The sequence below is a fragment of the Protomyctophum bolini genome (assembly GCF_963924005.1).
Source record: "Protomyctophum bolini genome assembly, chromosome: 9".
Taxonomy (NCBI): Eukaryota; Metazoa; Chordata; class Actinopteri; order Myctophiformes; family Myctophidae; genus Protomyctophum; species Protomyctophum bolini.
Window position 1 is genome coordinate 33,783,082 of NC_137870.1, and position 16,270 is coordinate 33,799,351.

Sequence of the window (16,270 nt, forward strand, 5' to 3'; positions counted from 1 at the left end):
ATTAAAAAAAATCAGTAAAATGAAATCTTTCTGAGTTATTATTATATTTATTATTATTATTATTATTATTTATTATTATTATTATTATTATTATTTAATATTATTATTATTATATTTAGCTGTGTAGCCTATAGTTTGTACTTTGTAGGCTACGTGAAGGTAATGTTATAGGACCATTCAATTAGCCAATTACCTATTCCAATAAACTACAGGTTCAAACAGACCAGCTTCACTTCAGTTCAGAGTTCAGATGCATGTAGAATGCAGATAGTTGTTCATTTGTTTGCAAGCCTGAGAGGAGGAATTTGAACAAGAGTACAAAGGTCGATCATCTTGAAGGACCTCAGTTGTGTGCGTGTGTGTGTGTCACTCACTGTGTGTCACTGTGTCATTGTGTATGTGTGCGCGCGCGTGCGCGTGTATGCGTGCGTGTGTGTTTGTGGTCTGCATGGTCAAGTAGTCTGCATTATACTTTACAATCTTTGACAGAAAATATATAATGCTGTTTTATAGTAGGCCTAGTTATTATGGATTTATGTATTTTTGGTCACTCGATCAGTTCATCAACATTGTTTATACTGTTTTCAGAGTATGAATATGAGTATTTTTATGTATACAGTAGCCTACTAACAGGGAGATCATGATGACATGGATGGTTGTGAAAATGTATACTGTACTTCAGAGACAAAGAAAGTAGATTACCAGTTTGCTATATCAGTAGGCTACATAAAAATCCCTGAACTGATTCTATCACTCTTCTTCACTCATAGCCCAACACTTACACCTTGTGTCCAGCTGTTGAACTACACCTTAGAGCATAATTATGTTAATCTGAAAACAGGAGAAAAAAAAAAAACCCAAACAGGCTAACATCTTTTCATTTATTTTATTATATCAAAATACAAAAATTTGAGAGGAAAATTTCGAATGGGACTAAGCATTTGAAATGATATGGCGACATGAATACAACACTGCTTTCATATTCTCACAGACATGCCGATAGATAGATCATACTGTCCATCATGCGCTAGGCCTATTTCTACATCATTATGGGCCACCGGAAAGCCTATGCATTTCCCTATACATTGTTATGCCATTTATCTAGAGCTGTGGACTGCAGTCACAAAGCCTCTATTCCCCACAAGCCTACAGTTGCCATTAGGCTAGAATGATCCCCCCCCCCCCTTCCCCTTTATTATTATGTTGCTCAGTGTCTATTTCTTTTGAAGAACAAAGTTCCATGGCAGTTGAACATGAGGAGTGAGTAACAAATGATCTGACAATACAGAGTTCCCTGGACAGCAGTGGCAAACGAGAAAACCAATACAAGTTTTTATACATAAGGCTTTGGTACAGCACCATACAGCATGAGTTAATTGCTCACAAAAAAAAGTGAAGCCAACTACCTGATGTAATGACACAACAGAATGTCAAACCCTGAAAAGAACTAAAACAAATTAAAAAAAATGACTAACAAATAAAAACCATCAGGTCATTATGAAACAGACAAAAGTATAAGAAGTATTATGTTTTTGTTTCGAAATATTTACATATGAACATTTTTGATACGTATTTAAATTGAAAGAACATTATGGAAACAGATTGTACAGAAAAACAACATAGAATACAGAATGTAAACATGTGATGTACAGCACAGATTTCAATGGATGAAAACGACATGAAATGTAGTAAATTTTCTTCCTTTAAGCACTACTTAGTTTGCTTGAGTATGAGCATATGCTAAAACAGTCAACAATGTAGTGCTTATTGTAGCCTACAAGAATAATACATTCTAGTTTATCAGTGCTGGTACACATGAAAAAACTGAGAATATAGAAAATACTACATATTCTATTTTCTGTCCAATAACAACCAGTTTGGATGTCCATGAATGATTGCTAAATAGGCATTTTGTATTGTCTCTACATGCAAGATTAATACAATAAAATAAAATTGGCTCTAAGTATTATCCTACCAGCACCTAATGATGCACTAAAAGCTGTAAGCAGAGAAATTGGAAAAAACAAAAATTGATCTAACAGTACCTCCAAAGCAGCCCTCTTAAACAATGTACATGTTTTTGTTCCTCCTACGTGGAAAAAGCATGTATGAGTCATAACTTTCCCAATACCTTCACTAGGAGAACCAGCATAAATACAAATGTGGTCTGATGAATATTCCATGGCTAAACTGTACAGTACCAGTATGACTCTTATTGTCAAAGGTTGTGAAATAATGCAAGAAGCCCCTGCAGTGGTGTGCTTGAAACAGTGCATGTCAACCTAAGTTTTTAAACCTTGTATGATAGTGTGTAGAAATGCCCTCATGACCTGACCATGCTCTCAGATTCCCTCTCTTGTGCCTTTTTAGGCATCTACTGCTACTCCAAATCAGGTTGATGGTGACAATGTATCGTTTCTCCCTCCTCTTGGTTAATATTATCAATATCAACACAATTATAATTTGAAGAGGGTACCTTGGAAGCACAGACAAGACATACACACTAAAGAAATAGGTAATCTTGAGCTAATTTGAACATCACTCAAGTCTATGATTTGAGTTTATACAAATACTTTCCATGTTCAGCATGGTTTATCACTGTAATTACACCATGATACTGCAATGATAAGGACTTATATTGTATAACGGAGCTAGTTTAGTTATTCAAACACAGAGGACTGAAGAGTTGCTTGAGGCAAAGACCTCTATTCTACAGCACCACAAGGATTACCATAGCACCAAGTTGTAATGTACAAAGAAAGCACCTATGCCCTAACACACTGTTTTTCATACCAAACTAATGTAAACACAATTTCTCCAACGGCACATTGTACATGACCATGATGTCTGCAACTCTTAGAACGTTTTCCTTCAGTAAATTTGCTTTGGACATCTGAAGGCAAGTGATCTTGAGTGAATCTAGTAGGCCTACAGTGTGTGCTCATGAAAGGGGAAAATGCATTTTGAATTTTTTGTCCCAGAAAGGTTATAGGGGCAACACATTTCCGCATCTAAAGCTTTTCGAATTGGCATTCACATACTATACATCAGAGAAAATACTACTCAACTTGTGCGGCCAACGGGCTATGGCAATAATACATTGTACGGTACTAACATTTAGGTTTCTTTTCTTTTAAGATAAAATAATGTTTGCTGAAGTATGACAAATGAGGCACCTTAAAATGTTTTATAAACACTGTCCACTTAAAGCCATACTGTAAGCAAATACTTTTTTATATATATAATCTAATTTTTCCTTTGAATCCTATCATCTTTTCATACATCCTTATACACAGAACATTTTCCTGTAAAACATGGTTTGATTCATCTTTACAAATACAATACACACCATGTACAGTACATAACAAATATAAATTTTTCCCCCCATATCTTACACGAAACCAATTCTTACAGTAGAATATGCACTTCAATGTATCAATTTCAAACAACTCGATTTTCAGGCAATCATCACTTTCTCACTCGTCAAGACTTTTTGAGACTTCAGTGTAAGCAGATACAGGATCAATTGATTCATGTGGATACTTACTGATTACTGACATGTGATTTGCTAGTGGCAGGCAAAACTAAATTCAATCTAGCTTCTAATGACTGATAGAAGGGGAAAAAAGTGATTGTTGCCATTCGAATGACGGGAGCAGAATTAAAACCTGTGTGGTATTACTATATCCTCTTGCCAAATTATACAGGAATAACTAAGGAATAAATAAATGCTTGGACTTGTTATGTCGGGGCATTTTACCAATACAGCTGCACTATAAACAATATGGGTCAGGTCATTCATTGTACTGTGACATTGGGACATTCATTTCCTGTACAGCAAAAACATACATTCAATATCGGTTAGTGTTGAAAATTAACAAACGTACAGAGAAATAGCTAGCAAGTAATATACAATTGTTAAGAGAGAGATAAACAGTCAGGATGGCCACAATTTGAATATTATCTGCAGCCTGTAATTGCAGAACTGCACCCAGGCAACAGCTGTGAACTTTTCCCCAACTTTGCAAAGCAACAGCAATCCTCTTCAGTTCTAACAAGTGTTTTGAAACATGAACATCTGTGCCAACTGTTTCTATCGGCATGAGAACTACAGTACAGTGTGTATGCACTTTTCAAATGACACTATACACATGGTTTATTTGTGTTCTAAAATCCAGAGCTTCAGCATTATATTTTGAAACCCAGTTTGAAACCTCACTAATTGTTATCATATTCTGTTCTATAACTGGAATATACACAATAGGTACAAATAAGTACCCATTTAAAATATAAAAAAGAATCCAGGCCAGGGTAATGCATCTTCTGTAGCATTTTCTCGGGTGTCCTTGGCAGAGGCCATACATCGTGGAGTCGCTCACTCCCAAAACAGACATGTGAGAAGGCGAATAAAAAGGCAGTTGATTCTTATGTAAAAAATAACAATCCAAAAAAAGAAGAAAAGAAAAAAAAAGAAAACAATAGAGAAAAAGGCAAAAAAGGCACCTAGATGTGTGCCTCATTTCACAAATTATTTCATATTAATGAAATACTACAATACACATCACAATTCATCACCCTGTTCCAACCCTTCCAGTTCAAGCCCCTTTGAGCAGGCGACTCCCACTTTTAGTTTGATGTGATTGAAGCCTATGGTCTAATAATCCATAAGAAAATGCCATGATGACAGTATCAAATACACCACCATCAAGCACTAACAATTAAGACATTGTGTCTTGTAATGGTCTGGATTATGAGCATTACAGCATGGTTTGTATTGGAAAAAAATAATAATAATAATAATAAAAATCAAACATAATACACCAGTTAATTTGAGCATAAAAAGCTTCAAAATCATATAAAGGTTAGGCCATATTATTTTGTTTCATGAGTGCGGTGTGTGATATTAAACCTTTTTATCCATACATTTTATATGTAAAAAGGTACCGGTAAGTACGTACAGTATACCACAAGAATTACAGCAACTCTGCGTTTACTCTGAGGTATATTTGGTGATAAGAACCCTGTGTTAGATACTGACGCTATTTGTATTGTAGGAAAGTCATGTCCCAGTCCAGAAACACCAGGTTTAACAGTACACTGTGTCACTGAAACACCTAAATATATGGATCTCTCAATGATCAGTGAAGGATCTCTCAATGATCAGTGAAAGGTTTTACCTTGATGAACTATTCAACCCATGTATTCTTTTTCTTTTATTACTGGTAGGATTTAATCCCTTTTACTATTTTATGTACATTATATATTTTCAGAGCTAAGTTTATTTTTAGATGAGATTCCTCAGAGAGAACTAGTGTGGTGATAACTCAGGAAAAAAAAGCCATTGTTCTTGCTTTCAAATGTTTAGAAAAAAAGCCCCTGGAGTACTTCATGTGATGGCTCCCACTGCAACACACAGGGGAAGACCTAGAGATTAAGAGTTGAGTAGTATCTTGATAGGGAGATCGGGGTTGTCAGTGTAGTCGAGTCCCATGGCTTGGCCTGTCATTCGACAGTGGTGGGCATAGGTCAGCGTAGAGTCCCATAGTTTGGTCCATCGGAGTCTGTGCTGGCCAGGATGCCCGTCTGGTCCTCCTCAGACCGTCTGCGGTGCAGGAAGGAGGTCAAATAAAGATATGGGTTTTTTCTCTTCTGCCGTTTTTTCTTCCTCTGGAAGTGGAGATCCTTTCTCTCCAGGCTTGTCTGAGATTGCTGCCGGGTCTGAGAGGGAGACACACCTGTGATGGAGACAGAGGCAGAGGGTCATCGGTGAAGTCGTAATAATAGTCATCTTCATAGCACCTTTTGAGAACGGAGTTACAAAGCACATTATATAAACAATGAGGTTAAAACCAAGGTTTTGATGAGCATAATTAAGATGAGCAGCGAGCACAGTACAATACTGTAAAGCAGTATTATAATGAGTTGAAATACAGCGTGTACTGTACACTGTATGTATTTATATACAGTACAATACACATATCTTTGCTGTCAGGAGGAAATCAAATCACCTACTGTAATTCCAATTTTGAGGGCTTTTGCATAAATCAATGCTATTGAACACCCTTTACGTCTGTGTGTTGGTTAAAACAATATTGAACCAATGAAAAGTAGTAACAAGTGCTACGGACAAAACCTCTTAACTGAGTCCATTGGACCCTCAAACTCCACGACCTCATGCAAGTAATTGACAATATATAATGCCACAGTACCAACTTTTATGAGGCAGTATTGCTTTGTTTTTAAAATATAAGGTCATCTTAATTTCCTTAAAAATGTATTTTTTTAATTTCCTAAAAATGAACATTTTGGAGTTACGTGGTTTCTTCGCGACAGCAGAGATATGCACATCCTTACACGTCTGCATCATACAGTATGTGTTGTACATACACCAGTAAGACGCCCTGAGGGCGACAAGCATCCGCCTGGGTGACGGCAGACGGCTGCCGCTTTGGCATGGGGGGGTCACATCAACATATGGAATTAATTCCATACTGGCCATATATGGAGCGTCTCTTGAGTGTACTAGGTTTGATGAGGTCAGATCAACATATGGAATGTCAGAACAGGTCAGCTCCATATATGGAGATCTAAAAGTTTGAGGTTTGAGGTCAGATGTAGAGTTGCTGGCCGGCTCCATATATGCAGATCTAGGTAATGATCCAGTCTTCTCCATGTATGGCTATTTGATGAGGTCAGTGTTGTGATCTTCAAATATGGAGACGGCCATGTATGGTGGTGTGACGTGTCATGAGGTGTGATGTCACGAGGCGTGACCATATATGGAGGCGGGATGTCACGAGGCATAACCATATATGGAGGTGTGACCGACCGTCCGACCAACTGTCGGGAAATGCAGGTGTTCATAGTAAACTGCGACCTACAGTTGCAATTACAGCATAACAATGATGATAGTAACTAATAATAATAATGATAACAATAATAAGTAATTATTTAAGGGAATAACAGAACAATGGACCACCTACACGTCTGTGGTTAATATAATGTCACCTGTTCTCCTCCTGGAGGTTGAATTGTTATTGGTGTTGCCAGCCACTCCCTTGGCTTTAGTAATACAGTGGTGTAGCAGTGCTTGTAAACTCTCAGACCCGGCAGGATGACTCGACGCTCCTAGAGGCTCCCTGTGGACAAGAGGAAAGACACGCAATGCACAGTGGTTTGTGTTTCGTCGGCCAGCAGGCAGCGCTATCTTCCCAAGGTGAAAAGCCAAAATGGCACACTTTGATTCCAACAGGCCCTATCATGATTTAAAGAGCTCTGGTGCTTATAATAATCTGTTTCGCTAAAATGAATTCTCATCTCTGCCGGCATTAATGAACAATACGTTTGAGAAAGAAAACAGAAAGATTGAGAGAAAGAAAGAAAAGAAGAATGACGAATGGCTGACTGAATGAATGAATGATTAGTTGATTGTATCATACTGTATGATATCATTGGCTTTTAGTCAATTTCTGCTTAAAATCTGAATGAAAGCCCCAATCCAGGATTTATTAAGTTACGTCAGTCACAGACGCCTCAAGGGCAGGACTGATTGAAATGATTCCCTGGACTTCCCACCATAACTTAAAATCTGTCTCATTGTGTAGTATTTAGTTACACTATTGAAACTCATGGTATGCAGATACATACAGCAATGTCAGCCCCATGTCAGTATAAAAAACCCATCAGTACATTTGACTCATATTCTGGATTGGGACTTAAGCAGTGAAAATATTGGACCTTTCTGTATAAAACCCATGAAATGAAAATAAGCTAAATCACTGTTTGCATAACAGCGTCGTTTCATCAACCAGTTTCTTTGCTGTTTATTCTTTTTATAATATGGATGTATATGGTCCTTCTTCAAAATGGGAAACAGACAGGATTCTCTTTTTTAATCCCTGTAAGAGGTATTTTCATTTTACGAGTGCCACATAAACATAATCACCCGTTTTTTTAATTGTTTAGTTAACATATGTAAAATAGTGATGAATCAGTCTATCATACATCAAATCACAATGACTTCATGAACAGAATATGCAGTCTGTTTAAAAAAAGTTTTTCTTTTGTTGTTGTTTTTTTACCTCATACCGAATTCTGGTTTTGTTGTCCATCTCTCATAGAAAGATGTATGTAAGTACTAATATCCAAAAACAACCTCACAAATGCTAAACGTGGAGGTTCATGAGGTTCAAATGTTAGCTCAATGTCTTTGCCTTTCAAAAGATCAAATACACCAGCTGACAAAACCTGACTTAGTGATACATTAAGTCAGGTTGTCGTGCCAAACATGTATCGTTTCAAAAGGCATAGGAACACAAAGCTCTAGAGAGGCTGTCCATCATTTGCCACTGTGGAGAGAGAAATTGAAAGCCATTAGCAGAGAGGGGAGACAAATCTGAGCATGTTCAACAGTCCTGGACAGATGCAGCACACATTTTTCCATTATCATCACTACTGTGTGCAGTGGCCACAGTGTGTTGAATAAATTACAATTTCCATAAACATGAACACTGTACAGCACACTTCCATAAACATGAACACTGCGTACAGAGGCTTCACCATGCTGACGGGAGGAGATGGCAGGAAGAGGAAATGGCCGTTAAAGAACAGTCACATGACAGGAAGAGGAAATGGCCATTAAAAAACAGTCACATGACAGAAAACGAAAGCACTTAGGACAACAAATGTGACAGAGAATTTAGTCTGAGTATTATTGTTATTTGTTTGGTCATAGAGATAGATTTAGAGAATGCATGCATGGCATTTTGCACATGAAACAAAACTTTAAAGGGGAATACTCCAGTCTATCGGCAATGTGGGTCCTCTATTGATTCAAGGCTTTTGTGCAGGGAAACTTATGCCTGTGTTCCGCAATCAAATAGGATCAAATGCTACACCACAGTCCAAAACCTCCTCCTTGAATGGTTCACAAGCCTTTTTGACTGTAGCCTACACTACAGCAGGCTCATTGTCCCATGGAACTGTATTGAGAATGCATCCTGCAGTCATTACCATTAGCTATACTTAACTTGAATCCAGTACAGAGGCACAACCCAAGCGATTCCCCTTTAAAGGAGAGAGTGATTAGATCCCTCCCCCTGCTGACCCCTCCCCTCTCAGACATGGGTCCGACCCTTACCTATTGCGGCGTGGGGGACCGGGTCACAACAACGCTGCCCCGATAGCTGAGATCAATCAAAAACAAATGAGGTAAGACCCTTACCCTGTACAAAGCAGCAGCCCTATTATGCTAATTCCCCATATTGAAGGAGCAAGCCTCTGCTTCATCCTTTACACTATATGCTGGTTCAGGGGGTGGTGAGGTGGGTGCGGGGGGGTAGTAGGAAGGTATGTAGTCTAGAAACTATATGGGCTACAACTGTATATGCGCCTCAGGTATTGTATATATGTATACATACAGTAGACTGTCTTAGCCTGCATTAAACTGTATATGAAAGCTTCAGTGCATGAAAATATTGGATGTAAATTAAAAGTTAAGATTTGATCCTAACATTCAGATAATGAAAAACAATTACACTAACTCAAGAACAATATTTCTTATGTTTTGTGTGTAACCATAATACAATGTACACAATAATGTAATTATGATACTGAATGAAGAGCACCAACATAATTAACTTTATGCATTCCATTTTCTATTTCATTGATACTATGTTATACTTTCATACTCTTCAAAACCAATTTGTTATCTAGCTTGTATTTGCCATAACAGGTTTAAAATGAATTTGAACACAACAAAAAAATATGTCAGTATTTCTTTTCAAATGTTCATCCAATCATAATATTAAGATTTGATTTCTACTAGCACTGTAAGCCAGTGACATGATTAAAAAAGAATGAGCCATAATAGTGAAAGGACATCTTAATGATCAAATTCAGCTTACACATGCCATTGAGTTGTCAAAATCTTAAAAACATTTTATCTTTACGAACTGATAAAATGTGTGCTAAATGCAATTACATGCTTTCTGCATATTATTGCAAAATATGCATTGTTGCTTTGCCTAACGGAAACAAGTAAAATTCAAGTAAAGTAAAACAAAATTGAATAGGGAGAAAATTTGGAATAGAGAGCTGATGGGGAGTTTCTTTAAGTCTCCTCCGTAATAGAATGTATGACTATTCTATGCTGTAATGCATCACCTACCCTGAGGCGGATATCTGGAGCTGAGAAGGCTCTGAGGGTAGCATCTCCTCCTCTGTCCTTCTCTGGGATGGCCTCTGCCCGAAAACATCCCTGCACTCCGGAGGGGGAGAAGGGGACTGGGAGGGATAACTGGCTGCAGTGGAGGCATAGGACATGTGGGCACGGTAACTGGGGCTGGGCTGTCTGCTACCCTGGCCCCTGCTGGGAGAGGTGGTCAGCGAAGACCTCCGAGAGAAACTAACGGTGGCAGAGGGCTGCAGGGTGATCTCTGGCATCTCCAGAGACCGGGAGGTGCGGAGGATGCTGGGGCGGGGCGGAGGCCGCACTAGGATATCTGGGGAACCCGGTTGGGTGCTAAGTGGACTTTGGGAGAGTGGAGAAAGACGGGAGGGCTGGAGTACCAGCGGGGGGAGACTGGGGTCAGCCCGGCGCCCTTCCCTCGGGCTGAGCCAGGACTGAGGGCTACTACTTGGGGCTGTGCTTGGGCTCCCTGCGCGGGCTAACGGGTCAGGGTAAGGCAACACTGGTACACCCACACCGTGGGATGTGTGTCTGAGCTGGCCGAGACTCTGGGCCTGTTGCATAGCTGAGCGCCTAACCGGAGGCCCCGAGGGCCTGTCTCTGCCTGGAGGAGGCACAGGGACCTCCAGCTGCAGGAGACCAGGGCTAGATGGATCCTTTAGGGGAGGGAGGTGCAAGCGGCTTGGGGGAATAGAGTGGGGGGGGTATGGGGGAGGGTCGGACGGGTCCTGGGTATGATGTAAGGGATGGTGGGGTGGGTATATGAAACGTGGGCCTTCTAGACCCAGGAAGGGGAACTCGTGTGGCTGCCAGCTTTCGGGCGAGCGCGGCGGGGGGCTGTGTAAAGAAAGAGAATGACCAGATGCAGTGTACTGATGATGCTCCATCATCTCCCCACTTTCCTCTGGGATGGACGGGTAGCCGAAAGGCCCCTCGGCGGTGCCCGGAGGGGAGGACAGAGCAGAGCTACGCGGGCTGATGTCAGGCATGTAGAAAGGTGGTGGAATCCCTGATTCTCCACGGCTGCCCAGATACCCATAGAACGGGCCCTGGGGGAAGCCCCTGTAGCGCGAGGCCGGCGCCTGCCCTGAGGCGTGAAGTGCACTGCCCTCCACAAAGCTCATACCTTCCATGGCCCTGTGCAGGCGGGGGCTGTAGTTGGGGGGCTGCGTGGAGGAGTCCAGGCTGGAGGACGTCGGGGAGAGCTGTGGCCGGAGCGTGGGCATGATGGGGGGCAGAGGCCCGGGGTCAAAGTCATTCTCCTCGTCGGACTGCCGGAACTCCGGGTACATGTCCGACTCCTCCGCAAAGGGGAAGCCCTGGATGCGGCGCGCCGGTGGACTGAGGTCCATGCAGAATCGGCCATCGGGTCCGCGGCTGATCAGCTCAATGGGCGTGGTCACCTCGGCCTCGTACTTGGACACGCTGTACTTCTTGCCGGCTATCGCGCGCTTGGTTTTCTTGTATAGAGACAGCTCTTTGTCCTTCTCTCGCAGGGGGCTTGGCAGCTTCCTGACGTAAAGGCCGGGACCGTGGGAGTCATCCGAGGAAATAGAGCGCGGCCGAGACGGAGGAGAGCTCTCTGGACTGATCTTCCCTGACGACAGCCTGACAGAGGAGACAAAGAGTGCGCTGGGTTTAGAATGACGGACAGTCGGACACTATAGATGGAACTCTACATGATGATGTTGATGAGAAAAAGAAAACAGACGAACGAGCAAGCAAAATTACTTAAAATAACAGAGAACCAAATGGCAAAATACTCAAAACCATGGTGCCTTGTCAATGCATCCATAATGAAATGTATTATGATAATGACAAGCAGCAACCTTGATAGCACTGCAGCTAATGAACCAAGCCAGAGTGACAGTATGAGATAAGAACCAACTACGCAACCACAACTACGTCCCACAAATCTCTTATCTATTTCCTCCTCTTTAGCAGAACTGAGGTCTATTTGCATATGCTGATATGGCATATGAAAATAAAAAGCAGATGGCAACTATCCAGGATCTATTTAAAGTAAGATTTTTTTCCACACCAGGAGCAGCATTGTCAACACTTACTTATTAATTAAAAGGAATTACATATGGTAGACATATAAAAAAAGGAATGCATATACAAAGTACTGTACATGCAGCCGACTCAATGCGTATACAAAAAGTCGGTGCATGCGGTTAGGCCGGTGGTGGCACGCTAAAGCAAATAGTCAGTGTCAGTTCATGATTTCTATGCAATGCAATAACCATGCAGGGCCAAGCCAGTGCAGCACAGCGCACACTGTATTATGGTGCAGGCAGGCACTCACAGGGGGCTGACGGGCGGGGGTATGTAGCTGCTCCTGGCAGGCTCGTCCCAGCAGGGCTCTACCCCTGGCAAGGGGGTGAGGGGAGGCCTGCGTTGGGAGACAAATGACATGGGCCTAGTTCATCTGGCAGCTATATCAATTGGCCATATTTACAGCACACGGCAGCCACTTTGCTCTTACTTCATACTCAGGCGGTAGTGTGTATCCCCCCCCCCCCACCCCTGGGTATGAAGTAAAATCTAAATGGCCGATGCCTGAATAAGGTCAATAATCCATGTAGGACAGGCTACATAATTAAGGAACCCCTGACCTGACCTGGACCTTAAAAAAAAAAAAAGAAGAAATAACAACTCTCAGAAACCTATCTTTATCCTATCAATTATCACAATCAACTGGACATTCAATATAAAATGATTTTCTACACATTGGACATTATCACATGACAATTACATTCAAATGACATTATACATGAATACAGATTTACACAGACACAGACACATATACAGTACATTGCATACACACATAGCTGATATTGTACATTACAATGTGCAGAATTAAAATGATGAAAACAAACAGAATTGATCATTTAGTACACTCTAAGAATCATGCAGAGAGCAGACAAGCCTTTAAGGTTAAAGAATACAGATGGATCAAAAATCAATAGAGAGACTGCAGCAGTGGCACTCTGGATAATGTGCTTAAAATGCTGACTTTGCTATTCTGAACGATGTCTGTGATCCGCTAGAGGTAGCTATTGCACACCAACATAATCTCTCTGGTCTGTTATCAATGCTTCACCACTTCACACACTTCGGTGTGTCGACTGTTATGTGTACTGTCTACAAAGCATCATGCATATAAATAATAACACCTCCTCTGCAATAACCGTTATACTTCCTCCTGATAAGATGCAATGGAGAACACACACTGAATGACTTTATCCATCTCACGGGTAATAATTTACTCACCAGACTGTGCTTTCAGCTGCCTTACACTGCTTGTTAATAATACACATTTCTTAGAGTGTAAACTATTCAAACATGCCGCTGAGGGGCTTGTCATTTCACGTGGTAAAGAAGGTAGTGTTCAAGACCCTCTGCAGGGCTAACTACCTCCAGGGGATCACAGGGCATTGTCTTTGGCTTTCAGAGGCTACTTACGGTGACTCTATGCTTTTCCTGAAGTGTGTCACTGACAAGGGAGGGTCTAAGAGAAGAAAGACAGAAAGAAACATAGTGTTTCAGAGCGAAACATAGCCAGTAGAAACTAGACTAGCAGTACAGTAGCAAAGAATAAAGCCAACCTGGTTTGCGTTTAAGTTTGCGGCGATGCTGCTTGTTTACGAAGCAAGCTGCTAGAGTGCTGAAAAGAACCGCCGCTGCCAGGAAGCAGATGGTTGCTACGACGCCCGCAACCACAGGTCGTGCCAACCCCTCATCGGCCACCTCTGCAGGGGGGAAGGGATCTGATGGAGCATAAGTAATCTAATTACAGCATGTTGAGGTAGGATTGACGGGCCGGACACATGAAAATCCCAAGTTTTTTTGTTTTGTGTTCATGGTTAAAGGCACATGAACTGTACAGACTGTGACTCTGCTGTCAAGAAGCTCACCTGTGCTAGACACACCCACTACGTTGCTGCTGTCGCTGATGAGGTCATCCATGACTGCCATCACTCTGAACTCATACCAGGACTCCTGCCAGGGAATCAGGGATACAAACAGAATCACACTCTGTTTGTCTCATAGTAGCTAAGAGCAAACACATGTACCGGGTAGCTCAGTGGGATCTTTCAATGCAAATAGTTAGTCAGTGTGATGTGAATACTTTTGTTTGTTTTGTTAAAAAAAAAGTGGGCAGTGACTCCACTCCTTTTGTGACTTAATTGATCATATTCAGACAGCGGCCATTTAGCTTTTTTTTGCCACTGTATGAATATGGTCAATTGAGACAGAGTGGAAAAGCTGATAGGGAGACAGCATAGCAGAAGAAAATGAGGAATTTATCTATCAGGAGTCAAAATGGCTAGCAAGGACATGCATTGTTAAGTGCTGTCCCAGAAGTTAAAAACATAAGGTGGAACAAAGTGTATAAGGGCTTTAACCAATGTGTGATTTTCCAAAAAGTACAATAACATGTTACGGTCCCAAGGAAGGAGAAAAGAAAATATACTTATGGAACTCACTGAATACTTACCTGTACAAGGTCTCTGGCTATGAGCTCAGTCTCGGTAGCTGGGATCAGGTCGTCCAACACCTCCCATCTCTCACCGAGGCGAAACTCCAAGATGTAGCGATCAACGGGTGATGAGTGGTTCCCTGGAGGGAGCCATGTGAGAAGGACTCCATGCTGCGTGCGATTGGCTGTGAGGCACCGTGGTGGAGTAAGAAGCACCAGTGGTTCTGGGGTACTCAAAGGAGAGCCTACGATACATACGAGTAAAACCACCAGTGTCAAAGCTGCAGTCCCTAACTTTTATGTTACTTAGCTCCTTTTATGTTACTCGGGATTTGAAACCACATTTCAACCACGTCCAAGAGGCAATGCCTGTTTGGCCAGGGGAGATGTTGCATTAGCTGTTATGAGCTTCAAGCAGTATTACTTCTTGACCAGTAGGTGTCCTACGCGACACCTACATTTCTCAGAGGAAGAGTAGGGAGACCACATCAAACATACCACTCTACTATAGAGATTTCTTAAAATAACATTTTGTTCATTACGTTCTGGATTACCGGTCCACTTGGTTACATTTGCACACTCTTTGAGTTACAATAAATTAACTATGAGGATTTTACTGCATGAAGTGAGAGAGGTAGAGCATATTGTATTGACAGATAATGTGAACAAACACAACTGGAAATGCCTTGTATGACCATGGCTGAACTGCAGAGTGCACAGTTAGAAGAACAATAATACAAATAATTCATGTCCTTCACTGCTTATTGTGGCTCAACGGGTAGTTGATCTGTGCTTGTACTCTGTTATGCTTTCTTTTTTACTATTTCTGCATGTTTGTGGGGGAGATAATGGGGACAAAAAGGCAGTGTATTGCGAAAATAGACAAATATTATGCAAAAACCTAACTATAAAGCCGAATAAGCATTCTACAGCATTCTATTTCACACTGCAAAAAAATAGCAAGAAAAATAAACAAAAAACTAATGATTGAAACAGAAGCATGTGTACTTGTATCTTAAAAGCAATTTAAGCAGTACCCACCTGCAGTGTTAACTGTCACAACCTCACTGAATGGCCCAGTGCCCAGTTTGTTTTGTGCCAACACACTGAACTGGTACTCTGTCCTGGGCTCCAGGGCTGGCACCACCAACCATATCTGAGTGCCAGAGACAGGCATAGAATGCCAGTCATGAGGCCCAAAGTCTACTCTCTTCGACCTGGGGAACAGAAATTGAACAGAGAGAAGGCTGAGTGCCATTTCACTTCATTTAAGCATGTAAAACTGTATATATATAAATAAAAACATATTCATTTTAATTAATTTTCCTAAAATTGAGCGTGAACAAAATGAGATGGGCCGCATGTATCTCTCTTTGGAAATCATATGCTTACCGGTATCTAAACTAGTTGGGCCATTGGTTCATCAGACAACCCTTTCTAACCCTTTCTCTAACTTATTACATACCGGTATGCAGCACTATTAAATGTAGACTTGTACAACACTACACTACACTACACTACACTACAAGTAAGAAATGTGCAGTGCTAATGAGATGCTAATACGATGCTAATGCAATGGCTTTGTATTACATTCC

General features: G+C 41.2%; 1 protein-coding gene across 1 annotated transcript in view; it reads right to left on the reverse strand.

Moving 5' to 3' along the window:
• Nucleotides 1-1,139: 1,139 nt before the first annotated feature.
• igsf9ba (immunoglobulin superfamily, member 9Ba) overlaps nucleotides 1,140-16,270 on the reverse strand; it is a 60,831-nt gene continuing 45,700 nt past the window's right edge. Inside the window, exons 13-21 of the mRNA XM_080772544.1 lie at nucleotides 15,717-15,892; nucleotides 14,694-14,920; nucleotides 14,110-14,194; nucleotides 13,801-13,962; nucleotides 13,658-13,703; nucleotides 12,498-12,584; nucleotides 10,169-11,797; nucleotides 7,009-7,139; nucleotides 1,140-5,735 (exon numbers count right to left, since the gene is read on the reverse strand). Coding sequence (XP_080628670.1) covers nucleotides 5,527-5,735; nucleotides 7,009-7,139; nucleotides 10,169-11,797; nucleotides 12,498-12,584; nucleotides 13,658-13,703; nucleotides 13,801-13,962; nucleotides 14,110-14,194; nucleotides 14,694-14,920; nucleotides 15,717-15,892 — 2,752 coding nt within the window. The 3' untranslated portion in view covers nucleotides 1,140-5,526. The remainder of the gene's footprint in view (nucleotides 5,736-7,008; nucleotides 7,140-10,168; nucleotides 11,798-12,497; nucleotides 12,585-13,657; nucleotides 13,704-13,800; nucleotides 13,963-14,109; nucleotides 14,195-14,693; nucleotides 14,921-15,716; nucleotides 15,893-16,270) is intronic.